Source organism: Rhinatrema bivittatum, chromosome 12 (assembly GCF_901001135.1).
Source record: "Rhinatrema bivittatum chromosome 12, aRhiBiv1.1, whole genome shotgun sequence".
Classification (NCBI taxonomy): Eukaryota; Metazoa; Chordata; class Amphibia; order Gymnophiona; family Rhinatrematidae; genus Rhinatrema; species Rhinatrema bivittatum.
In genome coordinates, this window is record NC_042626.1 from 69,615,299 (window position 1) to 69,639,660 (window position 24,362).

Genomic DNA, 24,362 nt, shown 5'->3' on the forward strand with positions numbered 1-24,362 from the left:
TCTGGTGCCCAGGCTTTCTTCCTAGGGGAGCTGAAGCACTGGCCTCGGGTTGGCACTGCTTACCAGCCATGGGCTGTGAGTGGGCACGTAACGGGCAGGGCGCCCAGGTGAAAGACAGCAAGGGAGAGGCTCTGCCTTCTCTGTGGCCACGGAGGGCGCTTAGCTGATACCTCCTTGGTGCTTTCTCGCCAGAACACAAGCAGCTGCTCAAGAATGCCCAGGTGGAGCTGAAAAAGAGCAAAAGGAAAGATTACTACAAAATCCTGGGAGTGGACAAGAACGCCTCGGAAGATGAGATCAAGAAAGCGTACCGGAAGCGTGCGCTGATGCATCACCCAGGTACGTGGCCCGCAGTGAGTGTCTGTGTCGCCAGCAGCTTTTGAATTGCTGTGGGCTGTAAGGCTTCAGTCTGTTACAAAGAGGGGGGCGCTCTGTAGCTGACTTTTGAATGGATTTTGTGAGCGGTGGCTCTAGTAGTGTAAGTGCTCTTTCACTGGTTGAGGCAAGAGGTAGAGCACAGCTGAATGCTTCTGCATGTCCCATTTAGACTGCACTGCAGTTTTGTCTTTTATTCTCACAGGGTACATTTTAAGACTCCTGTTCCTTAGCAGGGTGAGCCATTCCTGCTTTTACTCTGTGCTTAAGTAGACCCACCTGAAGCCTTTAGCTATACCCACGCAGGTAAGAAATTCAGGTGTGCCCTGTCGAGCCATTCCAGACTTTACTGTGTAGCAGGAGGGTTGACTTTTCCCCGTCGCTCGGTGTCTTGCTCTGTCATGTCTGAGAGAACTTTCTGGAGGAATTTCGAGGCATAATTAGCAAGAGGGCAGCTTTCTATTTCCGAAATGTTTGGTGTGCTTTTTGACGTCTCCTTTTTTTTTTTTTTTTTTTTCTTTTGGTTTCTTTCTCAGATCGGCACAGCGCAGCCACAACAGAAGTGCAGAAAGAGGAGGAAAAGAAGTTCAAAGAGGTCGGGGAAGCCTTCACCATCCTGTCGGACCCAAAGAAGAAAGCCCGCTATGACAGCGGGCAGGACCTTGACGAGGACGGCATGAACATGGGAGGTGAGTACTTCGGATGCGCCTCGTGCTTCAAGGGAAGCAGCCACACTACAGCAATTCCTTGTGGCCAGTGTTGGTCCTGGGAGGGATAAGCCCTAGAAATGAGTTCAGCTGTCGTCAGCCTGTCTATACGGGGGAGTCGGCCGCCCATCAGCACAGCGGCACCCCCACACCGGTGGGAGACATTTGCAGGATCATCTCTGGAATGAAACGAAACTTGCAGGGCAAAAAGAGGACCTTTTAATGATAGGAATTAGCAGGGTGCCCAGGCTTTTGCTAATACTGTCCACTTTCCATGGTCCGATGCGTTTAGCACATTCTCTCATTGCCAGAGTTGTTTGGTGGGATGGGAGGGATTAAGAAGAAGCAGGATGTAATTATATCGGGGGCAGAGGGTGGTGTGTCTGCCTGCTTGCTGGGCCTCATCAGTAGATGGAAGGGGTATGGGGGTTGATGGAGAAATGTCTGGCACAGGTTACCATGCCCGACTCTGTAACCCGACTGAGATAACGGCGTCTTGGTTGTGTCACAGAGCTGGGAATTAGCCGCACACTGTGACTCTAGCTCCAGCACCTCCTGTTTTTTTCCTTTTCTGTCCTGTAGATTTCGATGCCAACAATATCTTCAAAGCATTCTTTGGTGGGCCAGGCGGTTTCAGTTTTGAAGGTAGGTTGTGGTGGTATTTGCACTTTGCTAGCCTGGGTCTGGCTGGCTGAAGTCCCCGGTTCAGGGACTTTTGCTGTTCTCGGGCAGGTAAGGCAGACCCGCAGTCCCATCAAATCTCTCCTCCCACCCGGCAGTCATTTTATGCCCCCGTGAGGGCTGCTCACCTGTGCTGTCCATTCTTTTGTTTCGGTTTAAGGCTTTGTATAAAGTCCGTTTTTCCGAGCACAGCGCAATCTCCTCTTGTGGGGTCGTGTGATCTCGAATCCTAAACCACCACCCCTGTTCATTTTAGAATTGAGTCTTCTCCAGTACTAATATTGGGTGCCCCTTTTGTTTATTTCAGCTTCTGGACCGGGAAACTTTTTCTTCCAGTTTGGCTAGAAATCCTGGAAGTTACCTGCCTTTGTTTTAACCTGGAATGTGGACACATAACTTAAATCAGAGACTCCTTCCTTACGTCATCATGTCTCCTTGGAGCAGTTTCATGTTTAGTTGGATACCTCTCGTATGTTCGTGTGTGTGTGTAAAGGAAAGGCCGTGGCTTTGAAGAGATGGAAAAGTGAAGAAAAAAAAAAAAAAAACAAACCACAACAAAAGGATAATGAATTTTTGTTTTACTATTAACTTTATTAAAAACAAAGCAAAAGGGAAAAAAAAAAAGCCAGGTCTGTCCCCTTTTCATCCCTCCTGCCAGCAGCTGGCTCGTCTGCTCAAAAGGGAGGCACTTAGGACTTAATTACCCGCCCGCCTTCCTTTTCAGATGATCTGTTTTGTCTGTGACTCCACAGGTAAAGCTTTGTTCGTTCATTTTTAATGAAAGAGAAAAAAAAAAAACCAACCCAGAGAAAGTGCAGGCTGTTTTGCATCGGGCATTCCCTGGCATGTACTGGTGGGCGTTTTAATATAGCAGACCCCCCCCACACCTAAGGGGATGCGGGGAGGGGGGCTGGACGGGGCTCGGCACTGCCCCATGCGGCTTAGTGTTCAAGGACTGGAAATGTGGTTATTAAATAACCAAAATATGCTGTGACTCGATCTCCCACGTCGTTCACTCGGCAGGCAGCCAGTGAGTGACAGGCGGAGAGGTGACCTGTGAGCTGTGTGTGACTGTTACATGCAGTCTGGAGCTGGGGTCACTAGCAGGGCTGCTTTTTGGGGGAATTCACAGTGAAGGTAAATTGGCGGTATCTACATTCATAGGGTTTAAAACAAGGCCGACTTGTATGCCTTGGTGGTTACCTAGAACACTGGCCCTGTCTGTGGCCCCTGCACTAGGGTTAACACTTCCTCCCCCCACCCAAGCAGTCGGTGAAAGCTGCTAAAATCAAGGTTGTCCTAGAACAGGACCTGCCAACCTGTGGTTAGCTGAGAGGAGAAATTCTGGTTTGGGAGGGTGCGCAAATGATGTCTTCTCCCTCGCTAATAAGTAGAAAGCAGGGCTTAGGGCAAGAAAGGTTTGCTGGCAATTTGGTAAGGAAAATGCTTTGCTAAAGTAGTGGGGTTGCCTCCTTCTTCTTACCCCTACCTTTTTTGATTTTGGAATCTGAACGAGAGGATCGAAGCTGCTGCTAGAGGAGGCAGAGTCCCGGGCAGGGAGGGCAAGGCTTGGGCTGAAGCTTTGGGGAGCTGCACGTGATCGCAGGACAGAGTCTGCTCCCCAGGAGTTCAGTCTTCCTGCTTCCAAAAAGCGGTCTTACACCCCAAGAGTTGAAACCCAAGGGAAAAGGGGCTCTGGCAAATGTGAAACCCTCAACTGTTCTAGGAGGAGTGAAGCCGAGCGCAAGTTCTTTCCTTTGTCGGTAATGGCAGGGACTGTGAACCTGGATAGGACTCCATAAACCCAAAGAGCTTTTTATCTGTTACTGGCTTGTTGCAGGGCACTCTGGGATGTGTAGTCCTACGTAAAAACAAAAACCCTACAGAGCCCAGAATGCTTTGCAACAAACTTTAAAATAAGACTGGAAAAAAATTCCTGTAATCTTCCTAGTGTCAACTGCTCACCGTGAGTACCTTGCTATAAGATGTTGCCTCTCTAATATCCTGCGTTCCTGGAGGAGGGGTCAGGGGAGGTAAAGGCAGTCATGTGGTTTAAAGCAGCCTGAGGGCAAATGACCGGCAGAGAGAGCACCTTTGGCCTTAATTCCCTGGCATAGTACAGCAGTAGAAGAGGACCATCTCACTCGGCACCAGGCAGGGAGCGGAGAGCTGGGTAAATCCTGCAGGCTCCACATTAGTAATGGAGCTGTCCTGAATATTTCTCACCAACCCCTGCAGCTTGTCAGTGTTGCTACAGTGAGATTCTTCAGGGGATGCCGAGTTGCAGATGAGAACAGAGTGTATTGCTACTGATTTACTAACCAATGGATCGCTGTCCTGCTCTTCTCTTCCTGGTCTCCCAGCAACTGAAGCTTTTGCTAGACTCCTTAAAAGCGCTGCTATGCACAAGGCAAGGGTCTTGGGATAAGTAGAGAGACCCTGTGCTTTGTCCCGTAACTTAGAATGCTGTCTCCAAACCCCATGCGCTGCGGGCACTTTGTATATTAACGGTATGGTGCACGAGCTGACCTGTACATGTATAGCAATGCCTTGGAAATTTGGTGCTTTCACGGTAGAAGAATCACAATAGTAACCAAGTTGGAGGCTGCATGTTTCTAGTGTAATGCAAGGAAGACCTAGAATATTAAACACTCCGGTACCCCACCCGTCCTTGCCAAAAACGGTTGGACCCTGCTGTCCTGGTGCATCAATTGAGGGGGAGGGGTAGATCACTTGAACAGATTTAACCAGGAGCATTGGCCCATCTACCAACTTTCAGCCAAATCCTTCCATGGAGAAGGGCCCCTGATCCACAAGTATGGAATGGAGAGACGGACACAGGGCACCATTAATCTCTGCTCTGCATGGATGAAACCGCCCCAGCTGTCTGTGCTTTCACCCTCTGCTTAGCAGGCTGATTGCCTCCTTTCTGTTCAGTTGCTTTGCCGCGGAGGGGGAAGGGCATGCCATTCTGGATTGGGATGTGTTAAAAGAGGCTACTCCCCCATCCTCGCAAGGAGGTGTTTGTCTGGGTCCTGGATGTAGCTGTTACTTTTATTTTAAACCTGGTGTCGCACCTCACTAATTCCCACAGTGTGGATCTCTAAATGATGGTGGCATCCCTTTGCCTGTGCCAAGCTCCTCCCCAGGTGCTGTCACGCCCCTCCCTGTGCACTTTCTGAGCCTTGATTTTGCCACGTGGACATAGTTCAATCTTCGAGTAAGTCTTCCAAGGCCGGCGGCCCCAGCGCAACCTGTGCAATGGAATCGCTTTGGGAAGAAAGAGGCACAGGGCAGGCGGCAACCAGTTCAGAGAATTTGCAAGTCCCCCCCCAGATACTGTGAAAACTTTGATACCCTTGCTGACAACTATGTTTACAGTGACTAATTAAAATGGACTTAAAGGACGGGACCAGAGAGCAAAAATATATATTTTTTTTCTGCTGAGTCGCTGATTCATTTGGTTTTGGTTTTTTGGTTTTTTTTTTGGGGGGGGGGGGGGGTGTTGTAACCCTCTGGTTAATTAGATCCAGTGTTGTTACTTAATATAGCACTGAAAACTGTAATTCTTTATTAGCTGAGCGAGGGGGAGTTTATATGTTCTGCAGAAATACTTACAAATTGTACACGACTGCATGGTTTAATGTAGCTGAAGACAAAAAGAGGTGCGTGCCAACTTATTAAAACCAATTTTAAGGAAATAAACCATTTGCTTATGGTATATATACACACACCACGAAGAGCACCTGAGCATTTATTGCATCAGCTGTAACATTTCCAGGAACTTCCATACATTTGCAGGGGTGGCCCAGCCCAGGACGGTTGCAAAACTGCATTTGCCATACAGCTCGGTACCTGCGTAACCGCCCTTCCTTCTAAACAGCAAAATGTAAAAGGAAAACTTCTGCTCCGCAGTTTGAGGCAACACCGTCCCTGCTCCTTTAAGAGCGAGGAAGGGTTACCGGCTTTTTGGAAGGCCCATGGCTGCTCATTTTTTACAGGTCAGACAGCTGTCACTTCCTCGCCCTTTCCTGCTCTTTGTTGGAGGTAAACTTTATGTTTGGGTTTCCCATTTGATTACTGCTTAGTTGGGGCTGTGTTCCCACTGCCCCACCCTCGGCTTCCACAATTGGAGTCGAGGGTCACAGTTGCCTCTAAGAGGAGCAGGGAGCGATCGCTCATACATTTCAGGGGGTCGCTCCCATGCCTATTTTCTTTGTGTTGTACACGGAAATGCGGTGCTAATACGGGTGCTCACAAGAAAAGAAAATGTGCATAGACCTTGTCAGGACTGTGGTAGGAGACCTGTAATTGAAAGGTAGCTGGCTGGGATATGGTCTTATTTTTGTTTTATTCTCTTCTCCGCATGCCCCCTCCTCTCCCCCCCCCCCCCCCCCCCCCCCCCCCAAAAACAAAATAAAAAAAAGCAGCACCAGCTTGCCCTTTTTCCATTGTTTTTGCATGGCTACAGCACAAGACCAGCTTCATGTGAAAAGCCCAGGGCCAGAGTCTGTGTTGCTGGAGCTTTGTGTTTGAGCTGCCTTGTTGATCCACCAGTTGCTGTTTGGAAGAGCTGTAGTTTATATGCAGGAGTAATGCACGTGGGAAAAGCCCTGCTCAGGAAAGCCTGCCCTGGCTGTTCTAATAAATGGGCAGAATGCAGAAATGGAAGCTGGAAAGCAGTTCAGAGGGTCTTGATTTGACATTTCTGTTGCTTGGAACAGAACCGGTTCCGTCGGTTACTTAGCATGACCCAGTGCCAAGCTCTAGTACAAGGTAGTTACTGAAAAAAGTCAGCCACTGCCTTTTCCGACATGGGGGAAAAAAAAGGGCCTTTCTTCATGTTATGATGTTTTGCTTTGGCCTTGTGTGTGTGAAACAGAGAGGATACAGAACGGGGGACTCAGCTGCTGGGGCACTGGTGCATATGGGGAAGCTCGGCGAGTCCCACGGCCCCGCACGGGGAGCTGGCAGGCTCGGTGGATGACCTCAGGACAATGCAGCTGTTCTTCCCAGCTGTGCCAGGCTGCCGGCGCGCTGAGGGCAGAGGGGCCAGAAGCCATTCTCTTGGGTGAGCTGCAAGATTACTGATCTGGGCTGAGCACCTGCCCGTATGCTACACGAAATGCTGAAGTACTGGCAGTTGGTGAGTTATGGCCAGAGATTTGCTGATTTAATGAAGCAGAAGCCACCAAATACATCATGCATCCACTCTGGATGTTGAAAGGTTTAGGGGCTTACGTCCCTCTTCCACTCATCTGTACTGCATTTCCTATCTTTTTTTGGAAGCCGCTGTCTGCCTTTATTGCGAAAAAGCAAGCAAGCAAATAGCTATATCAAAAAAGTGTTCAAAAGCTTGTGTCTCACAGGCTTAGTGAGCCGAGGGTAGCACTAGCCCCTGCCCTGTTTTGCAGAATAGCAGTCCTCTGCCCAGGAGGGTTCACTTTCAGGGTATAATTATTCCTACACACTATCAGCGCAGTCCTGAGACAGCCCATGTGAACGGTCCTTGTTTAACTCCGCTTGTCCTAAAGCGAGGCGCGTTGTGGAGCCCAGCCATTAGTGTCAGCACCAGAAGCCTCTGTCCTAAAGCCATTCTCTTCAATATTTTGGCTGGGTACTTGGTTCTCCCCACCCTCGGGATACTGTCACATAGTGTGCATCCCTCACACATAACCCCCCCAACTCTCAACTCGCAAATCAAACCGCTTCTCGTCTTTAATGCAAAGAATGTGTATACAATAACCAACCCCTTCTCTAGTGCTATTTATCATTTATTCAAACAAGATTTTTTTTTTTTTTCAGTTCACAAAACACAAAGCATCTAGCATTAGGCATTTTTAAAGCTGTTTTAGAAAACCCTTAAAAGTCCTTAATCAAATATATGATTTAAGTTTTTACAAATACTTGTTAGAAGAGATGTGCATTTATCCCAAGGAGCAGCAGACCCCTCTTTCTGCACCGACACGATGAAATGTAGGGTCACTGGTTAAGGGTGGCTCTCGGGTTACCAGCCGTAACTCCATGGTAGCAAGAAGCTCCACCTTTTTTAAGAGATTAGATTTAATCTGTTTGAGTAATTGTGAAGCTAACACTCAGTACACCGCTAAATTAGAATTATCTGCCGTCAACCACTGAATTTTATGATAATGAAATACAGCTGTGTTTTTGGGCAGAATATTAATGATTGGTAGCATCATCTAAATCTTTATACAGTATAGTAGTTTCTTAAATGGGCCACCGAGCTGGCAAGGTCCCCCATCCCCTGTAAGCAATTCAAGATGCAAGGTCTGTTACCAGCTGGCCTGTTTACTTGATTGGTGTTACTGGCCAGCCTGCCCTCTTTCCTTGCCCAGGAGTGCCTGCACACCCTGTAACAGAGGAGTTTGTATGTGCACCTTGCCCTTGGGAGCTACTGAGCAAAAAAAAAAAAAAAAAAAAGGAATGAGCTGCGACCATCTCTCACCTCTTCAGCTGCCTATAAGTTATTTCTAGAGAACAGGCTCCCACACGAGGTAGGTGCTGTGGGAGGATTCAGAGCCACTCCAGTTTTAATAAAAGGTGTTTAGTGCCAGGATCTCCAACCACCAGACCTTGCTCTGGCCCTGGCGGGCAGGCGTTGGCTACTCCTGCTGCATAGGCATTAAGGGATCCTTCCAGGGCAATGCCCCAGACCTTGCTGGGAGGGTGACTGCTCATTCAGATGCCTAGGCATGGCTATGGCTCGCTTTTCCAAAAGCATTTATGGGCCTAACATCCAGCTCATGCCTGTAAACTGCCTTCTGAAGAAGCAAAAGGGATTACAGGAAAGGAAGAATTTACGTACAGGCTTGTGCTTTTTGAAGAGTAGAAGGGTAAATGTATATGCATGAAGGGCCAGCTGCTTGGGCAGATAACGGCACGCCTTCTGCGGACAAGTCTCCTTCTAAAAAGCTGGGCTAAAGGCCTGCCCCTTCCAGGCAAGGATTCAGTGTTACTGCTGAAGGGGATGAACTTTAGCTACAGCGCAGTTTGGGCTTAAAAACTGAAGGTCTGTGTACGTCACTGGAAAGCTCAGAGGTAACAGATGAACGTGGGAAGCTCCACTGCCTCCGTAAGGAAGGAGTAGCAAGGGAGCCAATAAGAAAACTCCTGCAGGGGGAATGGGAAAAAGCTAAGCTGCAGCGTAAAAAGCAGAGGCGCTGCCCTCGGCCCATTCGATGGAGCAGGTGGAAAGCTGGTACGCACTGCACCCAGGCTGCTCCCACCCTCAGCCTTGCACAGGCCCCCCCCAACTCCCCAGACCAGCAAGCAAAAGCACAGTGCAACGGCTGATCAGATTGCAGACTTTCTTTGTGCGGTTAACAAGCAAAACCCTTTAAAATCTAGGACGGTGGCCCCGGGGTTGTGATCGTTTGACACGAGGGTGCAGCGAACTGATCAAGCAGTGGCAAAGTCCCACATGAACTGAAGAGCGGGTAGACGTGGGCTGTGACCTCTCTGCTCCCCCTCTCAAAACCGAAGCTTGGCAGGAGGTTTAATAAAAAGGCAGCAAGTTCAGCAGGACCCTGACCCTGGCCTAGTGCCTGCACCCAACTTCAAAAATGCTTCCCTGCCTTAGAAGTGAAAGGGATACTGCAGCAGGGCCAGGTTCATTCCCCCCACCCTTAAATCTCTGTGCCAGGCAATGTCTTCCCCCCACGGGAGTTTTCCACTGTTTTCTGAGTAAGGCTGCCCACCCATATTCCCACATCTGGGACGCATGGTGGAGGAATTTTACTATACACGGGCAAAAGAGGGGCAAAATCCTACGTTATTTTTGTTGTTTAGAATGAATTTCGTTTTTTTTGTTGTGGGGATATGGGTGCTATGAAGACAGCACAGGTCGCCCTTTATATGATGGTGCAAGAGGGAAACGCGCTATCCTTTGCGCCACTTCCCTCGCTGGTCACGAGTTTGCCCTTGCCGTAATAACCCGAGAAAATGGCTTTTACTTCCAGCTTTTTGGAGAGGGTTAGCATCCACAAGCCCTTGTTGAAGTAACGGAGCGTGCCGCTGGAGAGTTCCCCCAGGTCCTCGCCCTCGCTGCCCCCCTGCTGCAGCTTCACAAACTCCAACAGGTCCAGGCCCGTCTGCTTATCCTCCACGCCCCTGGCGCAGCCCAGAGTGACGTGCGCACGGCTCCCTTTGGGCAGGCTCTCGGAGGTCGGCGTTTCCTTATCGGCGTCTGGAGGCCACAGCAGGAGCTCCTGCTCACCCAGCTTCACCCTGGCGCCAGTGGTGTTTGGGGTGACGAAGAGGGCCGTGATGGTCAGGCTGAAAGCTTTGCCATAAGCGTTCTTCAGCGCCTGCGAAGGAGGGACACGAAAGAGGAGTTAGAAGCTGGCCCTAGCCCGGGGGAAAACCCTTCTACTGGGTCACATTTAAAATGAGCCAGAGAGCCGGGTCCTAACCTTTCCAGATCAGAGGTTCCTTCTCCAAAAGGTCGCAGCTGATGATGGAAAAGTAGGTACCAGCTCTAGCTTATTCTGAAACTGGTTCAATATTGGGGGGAAAAAAAAAACGACAAGCTGCCACGAATCCAGAGCGCAAGTGTTAGAGTAAGAAATAAAATCATTAAACATATTAGTTCCCAGTCAGCATCATCCTTTTTAGGGTTGTGGTATACTTTTACACTTTGTGGATTACTCCATTTTTCTTTTTTCCATAAATAGTGAAAACAGCATTTTTATTTTTTTTTAAGTAGAGCCCAGTCCTCCAACCACAGCACAGTCTAAAAATGGCTTCTCTCTCGAGTCAGGCTGAATCCGCTGCAGGGCGACTTTACTACCGCACCTGCTGCTGGGGGGGTTTCAGAAACGGAATGGGACTCGATCCAACTCTCTTGCCGACTTTGAAAACGCTGTGGACAATCCCCCACAGACAGGCATAGAGCCAAAACATTGATGGCAAGAAATGCTGAAATGGATGGAAGAGTAGGAGGGAGTCCATCATTTTTTGAAGTTAAGTTAAAACAGAAGAAGTAAATGTTAAGGAAGGAGGAAAAAAAAAAAAAAAGGTAAAATTTAGGAAAAGCCCACTGGGGCAATCAGGCTGGCACAGCGGCTTCAGAGTCAGATACTGGCGCAAGGCTTTAGCAGGAAATTTGCAGGCCAGAACCTGACAGCAGCTTTTTACCCCTTCTGCCATCAGCAGCTGCTTTTGCTCAGGTGCCCCAAGAAAACTCCTTGCCAGCCCCCAGGCTGGAAGGGCATCACCTCCAAGGCTTACTCTGGGCACTGCTGATCTTCCCTCCCCTGGCCTCTGCCCACCACTTCTGTGTCGCACCCCACAGGCCCAGTTGGTGCCAGCGGGATTTTTCTGAACAAAGATTCCCCACCCCAGGCCTTGGCACGGAGCCCAGCAGCTCTCCTGTAAGCAAATATGGTCAGAGAGAAACAAAACACGGTACTGACTTCCAGCTTTGCATATTGTTCGGATCCGGGAGCCTTCCCGTAGTCCGTAAACTTTGTAGTGCAGTGCAGGACGCTGGGTCTGTGAGCAAAGTAAGCAGGCAGGTCTATCTTTGCTTTCGGCTCATAGCTGCCAACTGAGAAATCAAGCAAAGCCAACATTAGAAGTGATTAACCTTGAAGGCAGCCTGCTTCCTACCTCCTAGCATCTTGGCAAGAGCCGAGCTCTCAGACTCCCGCTGCAGACCCGCTTAAGCCCACCTGGCTTTTGCTTTGAGCTTACTTAAGCAGCGCAAGGCTGGGCCTATCCTAGAACGAGGTTTTTACCTGCTCAGGCACAGCTAACAAAGGGGCCTGACCTAGTAAGCCCTGAACTAAAACCTTCAACCATCCAATCCCGGTGCTAATGCAACGGGAGTTTCGTGAAGCAATGCTAATCCGAAAATGGCAGGATTTGTGCACGGTTTGGGTTTTATGCATTTAAATTGCAAGTCCACCCGCAGCTCGGCCACCAGGTTCAGGCCCAGAGACTGACATTAGCCTGAGCCTCTTTCCTGCAGGCCTGCTCCGGAGTCACACGGAGGAGAGCTAATCCGGGCCCCCAGCTTTACTCCGAAGATGCTACCTGTGCTCCCAAAACGTTTCCTGTGCAGAAATAGTCACGGTTGCATGCTAAATGCTTGGCTGCCTTGGAAGTAAAGTCTGCGCACCTTATTACCTCGAGCCCCCAAGCAGGGCAGTGAAAGTCCCGAAATCCTCCCCAGGCAGCACAAAAAGGGGCGCCAGAAGCTTGACAAATGCCCCGAGCTTCCCCGCCCCCCCCCCCCCCCCCTCTCTGCTAGACATATTTTTTTTGAATCTGTGGAAGAGGTGGCAGGACGACTCCCCCCTCTGCAATGTTCCCAGCCCCCCACCCATTGGCAAGCTCTGGGGGGTGAGTTAAGAGCTGGTGCAAGCTGCGACGTCTGCTCCAGCGCTGCAGATCCGATGCACGCATGAGGATTGCTTCTTGGAGCAGAGTGCGCTGCTTGCTTTTCCATTTAATGAGATGGCACCTCCCCACCCCCCACTTCTCCCAGCCCCGTGTTTAACACTAGAGAGCACTTAGGGCTACTTACAGTCTGAGGACCTTTTCCTGAAAGCTTTCAGGTTCCCAAGCCCTTCCAAGAAGGTCAGCCCGGTTTTCCGGAGATGCTCGGCGCTCTTCCTGCTGAGGAACCAACCGTAGTAGAGAGGCAGGAGCTCAGCATCCAAGGCGGGCTTCAGGTTTTTCAGCTCCTCCAGGGAGAGCCCCCAGTGGTTCTTCTGCGCCAGCACAAAGCAGTCGCCATGCCAGGGCGTCTTGGGCTCCACAAAGACCACGCTGAACTGGTGCTGGTCGGCGATGTCCAGGAGCTGGTCCAGCCGCTCCTTTTCATGGTGGGTGTCATCCAGCACGACCACGCTGGCCCCCTGCCGGCAGCAGCTGGCCACCTCGTCGTCGAGCTTGTGATAGGCCTCGGGTACGGCGCTCCTCACCTCCGGCTTAAGGTTGAACTTGTCGGCCGAAATCACCCGGCAGGCCTCCTTGTACTTGAGTGAAATCTGTTTGGCCAGGGTGGATTTCCCGCTGCCGGGCATGCCCCGGATGATAAAGAAGGTTTTGGACTCCTTGACTGTTGCAACAGTGAGGCTATCAGACAGGAACGGGAAATCCGGATTTTCCAGCTGATCTGTAGACGCCCGGGCGGACATGGCGCGGCCGAGTACTTTAAGAACTAAAGGGCGTGAAATAATTGCAGCTCCTTTGCTCTAGAATTAAAAAGAAAGAAAAAAAAAAAAAGTTACATCTTAGGTTTGGTTTCCCTGAAAGCTGAGTTTATTAAAACATTAGCAGACAAGTTACAATCATTACAGTGCATAAGTAACATAACCACATTATACAGGAAGAGAAGACATCAGAAAATAAAAAGCAGCACAACATTGTATAAGCAATAATCTGAAAGCCAACAACATGCCAACAGTTAAACAAGTGACACGACACATCCCTGCAGACAGGAGCACGGAAAAATTAAGTTTGCAAGCAATTAAAGGGACAAACTGAGCCAAAGCGCACCTCTGAAAGTGATGAGCAAGCGTCCTTAGTGTTGGAGATCCTGGAAAAGGCAGACCAGGGACCAAGCTGCCCCCGCCGCCCCCAAACCTAAGGCCTTCAAGTAGCTGACGACAAATCCCCAGCCGGATGGACGTCTGTTGGGCAGCGAGCTCCATAATTCGGGAGCCATTCCAGAAAACGCTAGCTTTCTGGTGCTTGGGGCTCTCGTTTCTTTTCAAGAGGTGTGGGGGGAGGGGAATCCGGAAAAGCTCGTGATGCAGAATGCAAAAGGCGGGTAAGAATTTATGGCTACATGATGATACTTGGGAGCAGATATCTTAAAACAGCAGCTGCAAGGCTGCAGGACAGCTGGAAAGATGCTACTGTCATTACAAGCACACATAGATCCTCAGCTTCCGAGCCGTAGGAAGACCGCAAAGCCAGGCAGAGAGAGACAGAAAAACAGACAAACCCAGAAGCTGATTTTGTGGTGTTCCAAAAAAACACCCAACTGTTTAACCAGCACCACAACTGTGGAAAACCCCGTCCCACTATCAGATTAATCAGCAACAGTGTTTACTTTAAGGCACATGGATAAGGATTTTCTTGGAAGTCTCAAGAGACAGGCAATGCCAAAATAAAAATCCTAAGTACACAAGACCATACCCGAAGTCTCTGTGGCCAGCACAGCAGTGGCACGTGGCCTGGTCCGGCTCCTGAACTTCTGTGGCAGTTTAACACTCAAACTACACAGAAATATGGACGGAAGGCTAGGATTCAGGAGGAGTCTTGGGGATGAAGAACAAGAGTCACCTCAAACACCGACCAAGTCATGTTCCATCCCCGTGGCCCAGCTGCAAACGGGACGTTTGAGTTACTCCAGCTCTCTGAGCCCTGAAAGGATTTCACTAGCGGGGAGCACCACTCCCCTTTCCACCCCCACCAACCTCAAATCTGAAAAAGCAGGTGGGATCTGAGGCAGCAGCAGGGGGGCAAGTATATACCTTTGCTTGTGTTGATCTCTTCCATATGAACTGGTTTGTCTTTAAAATAAAACTGCGATTACTCCAAATGTGCACAAAAGATGCAGCCAAAAATGTCAATTTTTGCAATTATTATTTTTTATTTTATTTTTTCTAAGTCTGAGTTAATTTTGCAGGATTTGGCTTATGTTTCCACAAGAACATGCCATGCTGGGTCAGACCCAGCATCGTGTCTCTGACAGCGGCCATCCTGGCAGATCCATAAAGCAGATCTAATTCCTGTTACTCCCAGGGATGAGCAATGGCTTTCTCTAGTCCGCCTGGCTAATAATGTGTTATGGGCTTTTCCTCCAGGAACCTGTCCAAACTTCTTATAAACCCCGCTTATGCTCGTTGCATAGACCATGTCCTCTGGCAACAGATTCCACAGCTTGACTGTGCGCAGAGTGAAAAAAACCACTTTCTATGATCTGTCCTGAATCTGCTGGCTGTTAGTTTCATGGAGGGTCCCCTTGTTTTTAGTATAATTTGAAAGAATAAATAAACCGTCCTTTATTTACCCATTCCACCCCATTTAGGATTTTATAAACCTCTATCATGTCCTCTCAGTCATTTCTTTTCCAAGTTGGAGCCACTTATCATAGGGGAGCCATTACATCTCCTTCACCATTTCTCTTGCCCTTCTCTGCACCTTCTCTAGTTCCGCTCTGTCTTTTTTGAAATGCGGCGAGCAGAACTGCACACAATGCTCAAGGTGCGGGCGTACCATGGATCAGTGCAGAGGCAATACAATATTTTCCATTTTATTTAAAAACATTTCCTGTTTACCTCAAACCAGTTGTGCTAAGTGGGTTTCACTACACATCAAAAATGAACACATACAAAATACATTAAGAACATAAGAACATGCCATGCTGGGTTAGACCAAAGGTCCATCAAGCCCAGCATCCTGTTTCCAACAGTGGCCAATCCAGGCCATAAGAACCTGGCAAGTATCCAAAAACTAAGTCTATTCCATGTTACCATTGCTAGTAATAGCATCATAAAAAACATAACATAAAACATAAGGAAGCAAAGCAAGTAAAAACCAAAGTTAAAACTCCCTGTACCCCAACAGCTTCTAAAACCAAATAGGCTTTCAAATGTTTGCGGAACAATTTTAAGTCAGCTATCTTACGTAAATCGCTAGGCAACGAATTCCATGCAATAGGCCCTATAACAGAAAATGCCTGGTTTCTCGTCTGTCAAATGGGCTTCTTTGATAGATGGAGCCCTCAGAAAACCCATTTCTTATGAGCAGAGAATAGCAGTTTAAAAGCCCCTTCCATCTTTGATGCTTTAAACACTAAAACCTGTAACTTGTAACAAATAAGCTGAAGTGACAACCGATGCAATTCTCGTAGAAGGGGGGTTTCCATCATCCCAGGGCTGGCCACGCATTACCAGCCTTTTTCAGGTCATTCCTAAGATTCTTTTCTGACCTGAGTAGGAGCCGAGCGTCGTGCGCCTCCCTGCGTACTACAGGTACATGTCTCACCCTATGGCAACCCAGGGAGCTACAGGGGGACCAAGGGGGAGGAACCTCGAAAGACACCATCTGATGCCTCCTGGATGAGAGCCATGTGGGCAAGGATAGCGTGCAGTGCCCAGTGCCCCCCCGATGAGAACCGTGGCCTAAGGCGAGAGGCCACGCACGCCCGACAGAATGGAGAAAGAAACAAACAAAACATTCATGCTCACCATGGCTCCTTTCAGAATAAAGAGACACCCATTTCTGATTTTAGGCAAAACAATGGCCTCCCACACCCTCCGGCTTTAGAGTTTGCTGTAAAAGTGCTGCTTTTTCAGGAGACCAGCTAAGAAAGAGGTGGGCAGTGATGTTCTTATGTTCACGTGGGCAGGGCACCGCCCATCCCCCAGCTGTGGCACTGCTATGGATGGTGCAGACACAAGAACAGAACCCCCCCCAAGGACAAAGAAAAAGAACGAATGCAAGCAGCTAAGCATCTATTGTTGGCCGGCCAGCCTAAGACAGACGTAAAGGCAGCATTCTGGCACCCTGCGAAACCCAAAACAATGAGCGCTGGCAGCAGGAGATTCAGCCCCCGGCACCACAAGTCACTCAGAGGGGGGGTTCCCCCCCCCCCCCTTCTGCTTTTGTAGAACAAAGATCCACTTGGTGGCCTGAAAAGCCAGCGTTTTAGCCGTGTTTAAGGCACAGAAAAGAGCGAGCCACTGCCCCAGGTTCACGGTCGTAAGAGAAGGTCCCAGCGCTTCGTTTCCTGCAGACCACTGGGCAGGTGTTTATTTGCCTCTCACTGAGAGTGGGCAAAAGGAAAAAAAAAAATTCTGCACCTTGATATGAGAATTCTCCAAAATTATATTGTTTTCAAGTGCCTTGGCCCCCTCCCCCCACAATGATATTTTACTGGGGAGTGGTGGTCAGTGATTTGAGGCAGAGGAGGAGTAACAGACCTTATAGTACCAGTCTCAAATACTCTGATTGTCAGCTTTTGGGAGTAGGGATTTGTCCTTCCACAATGCTGTGCACATCTAGCAGCGCTTTAAAAACAAGGAACTGTTCATCGCTGACCGTGCCTGTTCCTGGACAATTATCTACTCTGTGCCTCACTCCAGCCATGGCACATGCACTAGAGTAATCCAAATCTACCGATCAGCTGCCCCCATCTCCTCCCAGTCTGCCCTAGCTAAGGGCATCACTCAGCTGTCAGCCATACAGCACAGAGCAGCTCTTGAGCCTTTACAAACTCATTTGCCAGGTCATCCGGACCTCTCTTTCTGCACTTCTCTGCACACTCGGCCCACTACTGCAAGCTGAGACACCCAGAAAGCACCTCTCCCCATGATTCCTTCCCAACTGCAGGGCGTTCCCTATCGGACCCTCTGCTGTCTCTTTCCAAGGATCTCCCCCCTTGCTAATCCTCTTTCTGGGTGCCTCTGCATAAACCTGCCATAAAATGTTTGTGTAGAGTGGCAGAACCGTGGCACCTGTCCCTTCTTGAAGGCCTCGGTGCCAGCAGCACGGGATAAAGCAGCTCCTGATTGGCTCCATTAACCTACTCTGCTGGGGTAAATCCTCTCTTTAACCCAGAGAGCTGAACGCAGACGAGGGCAGCAGCATTAAAGCTTCCACAAGAGTTCTCTGAAGATGGCAGCCCCACATGACAATTACTGCAAAAATAACAGAAGTAAGAGCAGAAACCAAAGCAACAGCCACGCCAGATGTTCTGGCCCACACAGCTCGGTCTCTGTATAAATACCAAGTCAGTTATGTGTGCGCGAGGAGACAAGATCAACCAGGAAACCAGTTAACTTACAGATCTAAGCAAGGAGAAAGCCAGAAATCAGAAGGCAGAAAGACCATATGGCTTGTCTAGTCTATCCATCCACACTACCTAATCAGCCCTACAGTCCCTATCCCTCCCTCAGAGATTACCTGTGCTTGTCCCATGCTTTCTTCAGTTCAGACAGTCTGTTTCCACCACCCTCTCTGTAAAGAAATAATTCCTGAGATTACTCCTGAATCTACCTCCTTTCACCCTCATCTCATCACCCCTCGTTCTAGAGCCTCCCTTCCATTGAAAAAGGTTCACCTCCTGATATTTGAATGCCTCTATCATATCTCCCCTAAGATGTTTATGTTTAGATCTTTAAGTCTATCCCTATATGCTTTAGGATGAAGACCACTGACCATTTTATTACCTTCCCTCTGGCCTGACTCCATCCCGTTTATATCCTTTTGAAAGTGCGGTCCCCAGAACTGTACATTGTTAATGAGATCCCAAATTATCTCACAGGAAGCAAAATGAAACCATTAATTTTAATCAAGTTCCAGAAAAAAAAAAAACATCCAGTCATGAGACTACAGGGGAGCAGACAAGAATAAGAAGGAAATATTTCTTTGTGGAACAGCTTCTGGGTAGAGGCAGAGAAGGCAAAAACAGGCATAGAATTCAAGAAAGGCCTGGGGTCAGCCAGTCATCTGGTGGCCAGCAGTCACTGTCACCCTAACTGCTAGAGAAGAACAGCCAGCAATGGAGCCTACTTCCTGGAATGCTATTAAGTAAAGGATGCTAAGATTTGGGTATGGTATATCTCAGAATCTTCATAAACACCATCAGTTTGTGAGGGCGAATTCTAACACCCCAGCAGTATTCTCGCCTACAAAACATCAGGCACATCTGTACACGGGGAGGGCCTCCGACGGGCCACTGGTGAAACGCACCTACACGGGCAAAAAAAAAAAAAAGTTATGCAGCACTTACAGATGTGGAAAACCACCTGGAACACAACTGCGGGGTGCTCCAAATGGCACAAAAAGCCAGGACTCAGACCTAGACTCATCAAAGCGATCATAACTTTAAATAAAAGGGTCTAAAAGCGAGACGGCGTTCCGTACTGCAAAACGGGGTCCCACCCCTCTCCCCAACACAGCTGTGCCCTCCCTGGGCACTGGGAAGTCTGCTCAAGCACCCACAGAGCTGGCAGCTGTGCTCACCGGGAACTCAGTGGGCTGAAACAAAACCAAATTCAAAAGCCAAAGCACTGATGTGAAACTAAAGCCAATGTTCCAAAAGAAAATGAAATAAAAAAATAACCGTCAACAATCTTTTGCATTCACAAGGCAGGACGTGCGTGTGCGTGTTCTCTAGGCAGCTGTGCGGGACAGATCGGACGGCGGGAAAGGTTAAGTCAGACGGGGCCAGATGTGCCGCGCGTTGCCTCTAGCAGCAGTCAATGGGGGATGGTGGGAGGCGTGGGGTCAGCCGGATGTCACAGCGAGACACACGGACAGGTGTAAGAGCCAAGCAGGACAGCGCCGCGGATCTGCGCAGCCTTTACACGGAGCTCAGCGGTAAACAAAAAAAAAAAGGAGGGGGGAAGACAAAGCAAGTGGCAGGGAGAGATCCCAGGACCCTCCCTCCCGATCCCGCTGCGCACACTTACAAAGCAGAAGCGGCTCCGCCCGTGGATCGGTAGAGCAGCTTCAGGCCGAGTGCACGCTTCGCTGCGAGAGGAGAGCACAGGCCCGCTCGCTCGCTCCGCTCCGCGCTCACTCACCCCCCGCATGCGGCCGCTCGCCGCTTTTGTGGGCCGGGGAAACGAAAGTGAGGGGAGGGGAGGGGTTGAGGCACAACACGAGCGCTTGTACGCGCTGCTGAATTGCTGGCGCATCGCCGACCTGGAAACTTTTTTTTTTTTTTTATTTAAAATTACTACAAAGGGAGAAGGAAAAAAAAAAATCTATGGATAATATAGAAGGAACGAGGAAACCAGCAATCTCTGTGGGATCCTGCCAGACATGAGCAGGGACCCTGCGGAGTAGAAGCAGAAGCTGACACTTGTCTCTCAGGTCCTAACCCTCTACCTTCACTTGACATTACAGTTTTGTAATTTTACTTGCCATCAGCCTCATCTGACATCTAATTTCTTTAGTTTGATATTTTTATCTTTTGATTGCTTTGGCTTTTAAATTGAATGGCAGTTGAATTTGATAATGTTCAGAAGATCAGGCACAGTAAGCTATCATTACTATGAATCTATCATTATATTTTGAAAGGGGTGATATTTTATATATTTTGTTGTATTTTAATTGAATTTCGTCTACTATTATGTTTGCTCTATAGACCTAGTATTTGTATACTGTGAAAGGAAAATTGGTTCTTACCTGCTAATTTTCGTTCCTGTAGTACACGGATCCATCCAGACTCCTGGGTTTTGCCTCCCCTCCAGCAGATGGAGACAGAGAAGATTTGGATTGACCCTGCCCTATACCTTGAAGTGCCACCTACAGTCCATCAGTATTACACGGTACCCAAATCTGCATAAACTATTAACAATTTTACCCCCTCATGAGCAGAGGGAGGAGAAAGCCTACAATGCCAAAAACCCTGCCCACACTCGAACCCCAAGTGGGAACAGAACCGGTTGTAACCTTCAGAACCAATCTGCAGAGAAAAAACAATAAGTACTGAACAAGTGGACTCTCCATTACCCCAACTCTGAAATGGGCGGGACTCTGGACTGATCCGTGGTACTGCAGGAACAAAAATTATCAGGTAAGAACTAATTTTCCTTTCCCTGTACGTACCCAGATCAGTCCAGACTCCTTGGATCTACCAAAACTTCCCTACGTGGGGTGGGACCTTGAGAGTCCCGCTTGGAGCTCACCTTCTCCAAAACCCCCAGAACCTGGGGCCTGGACATCCAACCGATAATGCCTGGCAAAGGTGTGCAAAGACTTCCAAGTAGTCGCCCTACAAATCTCCTGCGACGAAACTTGCTGACACTCAGCCCACGAAGTCGCCTGCGACCGGGTAGAATGCGCCTGAAGACCGACCGGAACCAGACGGCCTTGAAACATGGAGGCCGAACCAACAGCCTCCTTCAACCAGCGCGCAATAGTGGCCCTAGACGCCTTATGCCCCCTTTCTGGGGCCACTCCACAGCACAAAAAGATGGTCCGACAGGTGGAAGCTATATGTAACTTCCAAGTAACGTAACAGAACCCGCCGTACGTCCAACTTACTCTGGTCCCTAGACTGGGGATCAGCGCGGTCCAAGTCTGGAAAGGAAGGGAGTTCCATCGACTTATTCAAATGAAAGGATACCACCTTTGGGAGAAAGGAGGGAACTGTCCTCAAAGAGACTCCCGTATCCGTAATCCTTAAGAAGGGCTCCCTAAAGGACAAAGCCTGAAGCTCTGACACTCGCCGTGCTGAAAAAATAGCCACAAGAAAAAACATTTTTGAAGTAAAATCTTTTAATGTTGCCCTCTTCAAAGGCTCAAAAGGCACCAGAGCTTTGAGAACCAAATTCAGGCTCCACGAAGGACAAGGATTCTGGACTGGAGGACGCAAATGCTTTGCCCCCTGGAGAAAACGCACCACGTCTGGATGTGCAGCCAAGGCCACATCTCATACCTTACCACGGAAACAACCAAGAGCCGCTACCTGGACCCTCAGAGAGCTACAAGATAAAGCATTAGTCAGGCCGGCTTGCAAGAAGGCCAAGATATCCGCCACCAAGGCCCGAGTAGGCTCCACCTTGTGCTCCCCGCACCAAGACTCATAGACTCCCCACACCCTGACATAGGCCAGGGAGGTAGAAGTTTTCCTAGACTGCAAGAGAGTAGCAACCACCGCATCTGAATAACCTTTACTTTTTAGCCATTGCCTCTCAAAAGCCATGCCGCTAGACAAAAGCAATCTGCCTCTTCCAAACAAACGGGTCCCTGACGTAGGAGGTTTGGGAGCAGACGAAACCTCAGGGGACCGTCCATAGCTAGGTTGACAAGATCCACAAACCATGGACGCCTCGGCCATTCCGGCACTACAAGGATCACCTCTTTTGGATGAGTTTCTATACGCCGCAGCACTTTGCCAGCCAAGGGCCAAGGCGGGAACACGTACAGCAGGACATTCCTTGGCCAGGAGAGAACTAGGGCATCCACCCCCTCCGCTCCTGGCTCCCGGCACCGACTGAAGAACCATGGGCTTTGGCATTTCAAAACGTCACCATCAAGTCTATGCTCGACCTGGTCCATCAGATGCACATGAGGTGGAAGACTTCGTCGGAGAGCTCCCACTCCCCAGGTTCGAGCTGGTGACGACTGAGAAAATCGGCTTCACGTTGTCTACACCGGCAATGTGAGAGGCTGCAATCCTGACTAGGTGCCACTCTGCCCAGCTGATCAACTCCCGGGCCTCAATTGCCACCAGCCGACTCTTGGTCCCCCCTTGGTGATTGATATAGGCTATTGCTATTGCATTCTCGGACAGGATCCTGACCAATTTCCCCTGCAGCACAGGAAGAAGAACCTGCAGTGCCAATTGAACGGCTCTGGTCTCCAAACGATTGATGGACCACAATGATTCCTTCACTGACCATTGGCCCTGCACCACTCTTCCCTGACAAACTGCTCCCCAGCCGGAGAGACTGGCATCAGTGGTGACCATTGTCCAAGAGGGAATCTCCAAGTCCACACCCTAGCGTAAGTTATCTGAGAGGAGCCATCAATTGAGGCTGGAGCGTGCAGATACTGTAAGAGGAAGCGGAAGCTGAAATTGTTCGGACACCGGGTTCCAACGGGAAAGCAATGCTGACTGAAGAGGGCCCATGGGACTAGCTCCAAAGTAGAAGCCATCGAGCAGAGGACCTGTAAGTAATCCCAGACCCTGGGAAGATGCTTGGCCAATAAGACGCAAACTTGCCCCTGCAGCTTGATGATCCTCTCCTCGGTGAGAAAAACCTTGCCTGAACGAGTGTCGAACAGGGCCCCCAAGAACTCCAAGGACTGGAAGGGAACTAGATGACTCTTGGTCAGATTGACTATCCAACCTAGTGACCTCAAGAGTTGAAGAACCCACTGCACCACAGAACGACAGAGGGACTCTGACTTTGCGTGAATCAGCCAATTGCTGAGATAAGGATGAACCAAGAGCCCCTCCTTCTGGAGCTCCGCTGCCACGACAACATTAACTTGTTGAAGATCCTGGGCGTGGCGAGCCCGAAAGGCAGTGTGCAAAACTGAAAATGATTCCCCAGGATTGCGAACCGCAGGTACTTCTGGTGGTTGGACCGGATTCCGATGTGTAAGTACGACTCGGTCAGATCCAGCGAAGCTAGGAATTCCCCTTTGTGTACAGAAGCAATTACCAACCGCAGGGTCTCCATTCGGAACCGAGGCACATGGAGAGACCTGTTGACACTCTTCAAATCGTGGATGGGCCGGAAAGTGCCTTTTTTCTTGAGCACTATGAAGTAAATGGAATAGTGGCCTTTTTGCTGCTCCTCTGGAGGAACTGGCACAATAGCTTCAAGCTCGTGAAGCTGCTGTAGAGTGTGTCGCACCGCTAGACGCTTCATCTTGTATGAGCATGGGGAAACGAGAAAGTGCGCCCGAAGAGACCAAGCAAAATCTAAAGCGTGGCCGTGTCTTATGATATTGAGGACCCCAATTTGGTCCACACCTTGTAAAATAGAGTCAACCTGCCCCCCTACTACTGGAACAGAGGAGTGAACCTCGCCTCATTGTGAGGACTTAACTCCTCCCGTATTTTGGGAGGTACTGTTTCTGCCGAGGCGCTGGCCCCGAATGGTCTTCTAGGGGACCGCTGATGCCACTGCATTCACTTTGGGAACCCTGAGAAGGTCCAGCGCTTCTTCTAGCAGAGGGTACAGCTTATCCATTGCCCTACTGACCTTGAAACCTAAATCTGGAGTGTCCCATTCCCAAAACAACAGGCCAGTGACAAAGAGATGAAAAGGGAAGGTCGGACCACGGAGACCCACCATGACTGGATCGACAGCTCCCATCCAAGAGTTCTCCTGAGGGGCCTCAATGCCCAAATCCTCCAGAACTGCGGGAATAAGCGGGCTCAGCTCATCCTTAAGGAACAAGCAGACCACCTTAAGGTCATCTTCTTCAACCATCGGAGACGCCGCCAACAATTGTGGACCGAGGTCCTGCAAATCTTGGTCCTGGTCGCCCATATCAGGGTCTGCTCCCTACGGTGGTTTACCCCTCAGGTCATCCAGCTCCAAAGCCTCAGAGGAGGAGTTCCCCGCAGGTCGAGACGGCATGGTCCTCAGGGGGCGCTGATCCTTCGCGACCCCCCTCACCCTCCAGAAGCCTGGGTCACTTGGGGACCGGAACCCCCGCCTTGGCAAGCTTCTGAACCGACTTGGAGAGAGAACTTCCACCAGAACGCCGCTTGTCTTCCTGGCATCAAAAACCGGCTGAAGTACCCCGGGGAACCGGCGAAGCTATCGGCCGAATAAGGCAGTGACGGCAGTAGCACAGCGATGGAGGGAATGGAGAATCAGACCCAGACAGCTGAGCAGAGGCTTTATTTTAAATTGCCTTTTTTTTTTTCCAAACCTGGCTCCAAATGAAACACCAGGTCCTGTTCCCTTCAGGGTGAGTGAACCGGGCTCCCCGGTATCACCCCGATCGCTGTCAGCAGGGCAGGCCAGCAGGGTCCCTGACCCTCAGCCCCACACAGCCTCAGATACGAAGGGGGGTGGTCCCACCAGGATTTGCCGACCCCCTGGGAGGCTCAGGAAACTGCTATTCCCTTGTCTTCTT

At 49.7% G+C, this 24,362-nt stretch overlaps 2 protein-coding genes across 7 annotated transcripts in view; one reads left to right on the forward strand and one right to left on the reverse strand.

The window, feature by feature from the left end:
- The window catches only part of DNAJC7 (DnaJ heat shock protein family (Hsp40) member C7), a 59,315-nt gene extending 56,708 nt beyond the window's left edge, over window positions 1-2,607 (forward strand). For all 3 annotated transcript variants that reach the window (XM_029574205.1, XM_029574206.1, XM_029574208.1), the window contains 4 exons: window positions 193-339; window positions 912-1,064; window positions 1,665-1,727; window positions 2,071-2,607. In XM_029574205.1, the coding sequence (XP_029430065.1) occupies window positions 193-339; window positions 912-1,064; window positions 1,665-1,727; window positions 2,071-2,108 (401 nt within the window). In that variant the 3' untranslated portion in view covers window positions 2,109-2,607. The remainder of the gene's footprint in view (window positions 1-192; window positions 340-911; window positions 1,065-1,664; window positions 1,728-2,070) is intronic.
- A 4,944-nt stretch (window positions 2,608-7,551) lies between these two features.
- On the reverse strand, window positions 7,552-19,392 carry CNP (2',3'-cyclic nucleotide 3' phosphodiesterase). Of its 4 annotated transcripts, XM_029573507.1 has the most exons (5): window positions 19,220-19,392; window positions 17,709-17,762; window positions 12,313-12,985; window positions 11,198-11,331; window positions 7,552-10,090 (listed from the first exon to the last, which is right to left on the reverse strand). In XM_029573507.1, the coding sequence occupies exons 2-5, from the start codon at window positions 17,721-17,723 to the stop codon at window positions 9,635-9,637; spliced, it is 1,278 nt and encodes a 425-aa protein (XP_029429367.1). In that variant the 5' UTR covers window positions 17,724-17,762; window positions 19,220-19,392; the 3' UTR covers window positions 7,552-9,634. The 4 variants fall into 4 exon arrangements, with proteins under 4 accessions (XP_029429367.1, XP_029429365.1, XP_029429368.1 ...); XM_029573505.1 differs by lacking the exon at window positions 17,709-17,762 and having other exon boundaries at window positions 19,220-19,391; XM_029573508.1 differs by lacking the exons at window positions 17,709-17,762; window positions 19,220-19,392 and adding an exon at window positions 15,992-16,099.
- Between the last annotated feature and the right edge of the window lie 4,970 nt (window positions 19,393-24,362).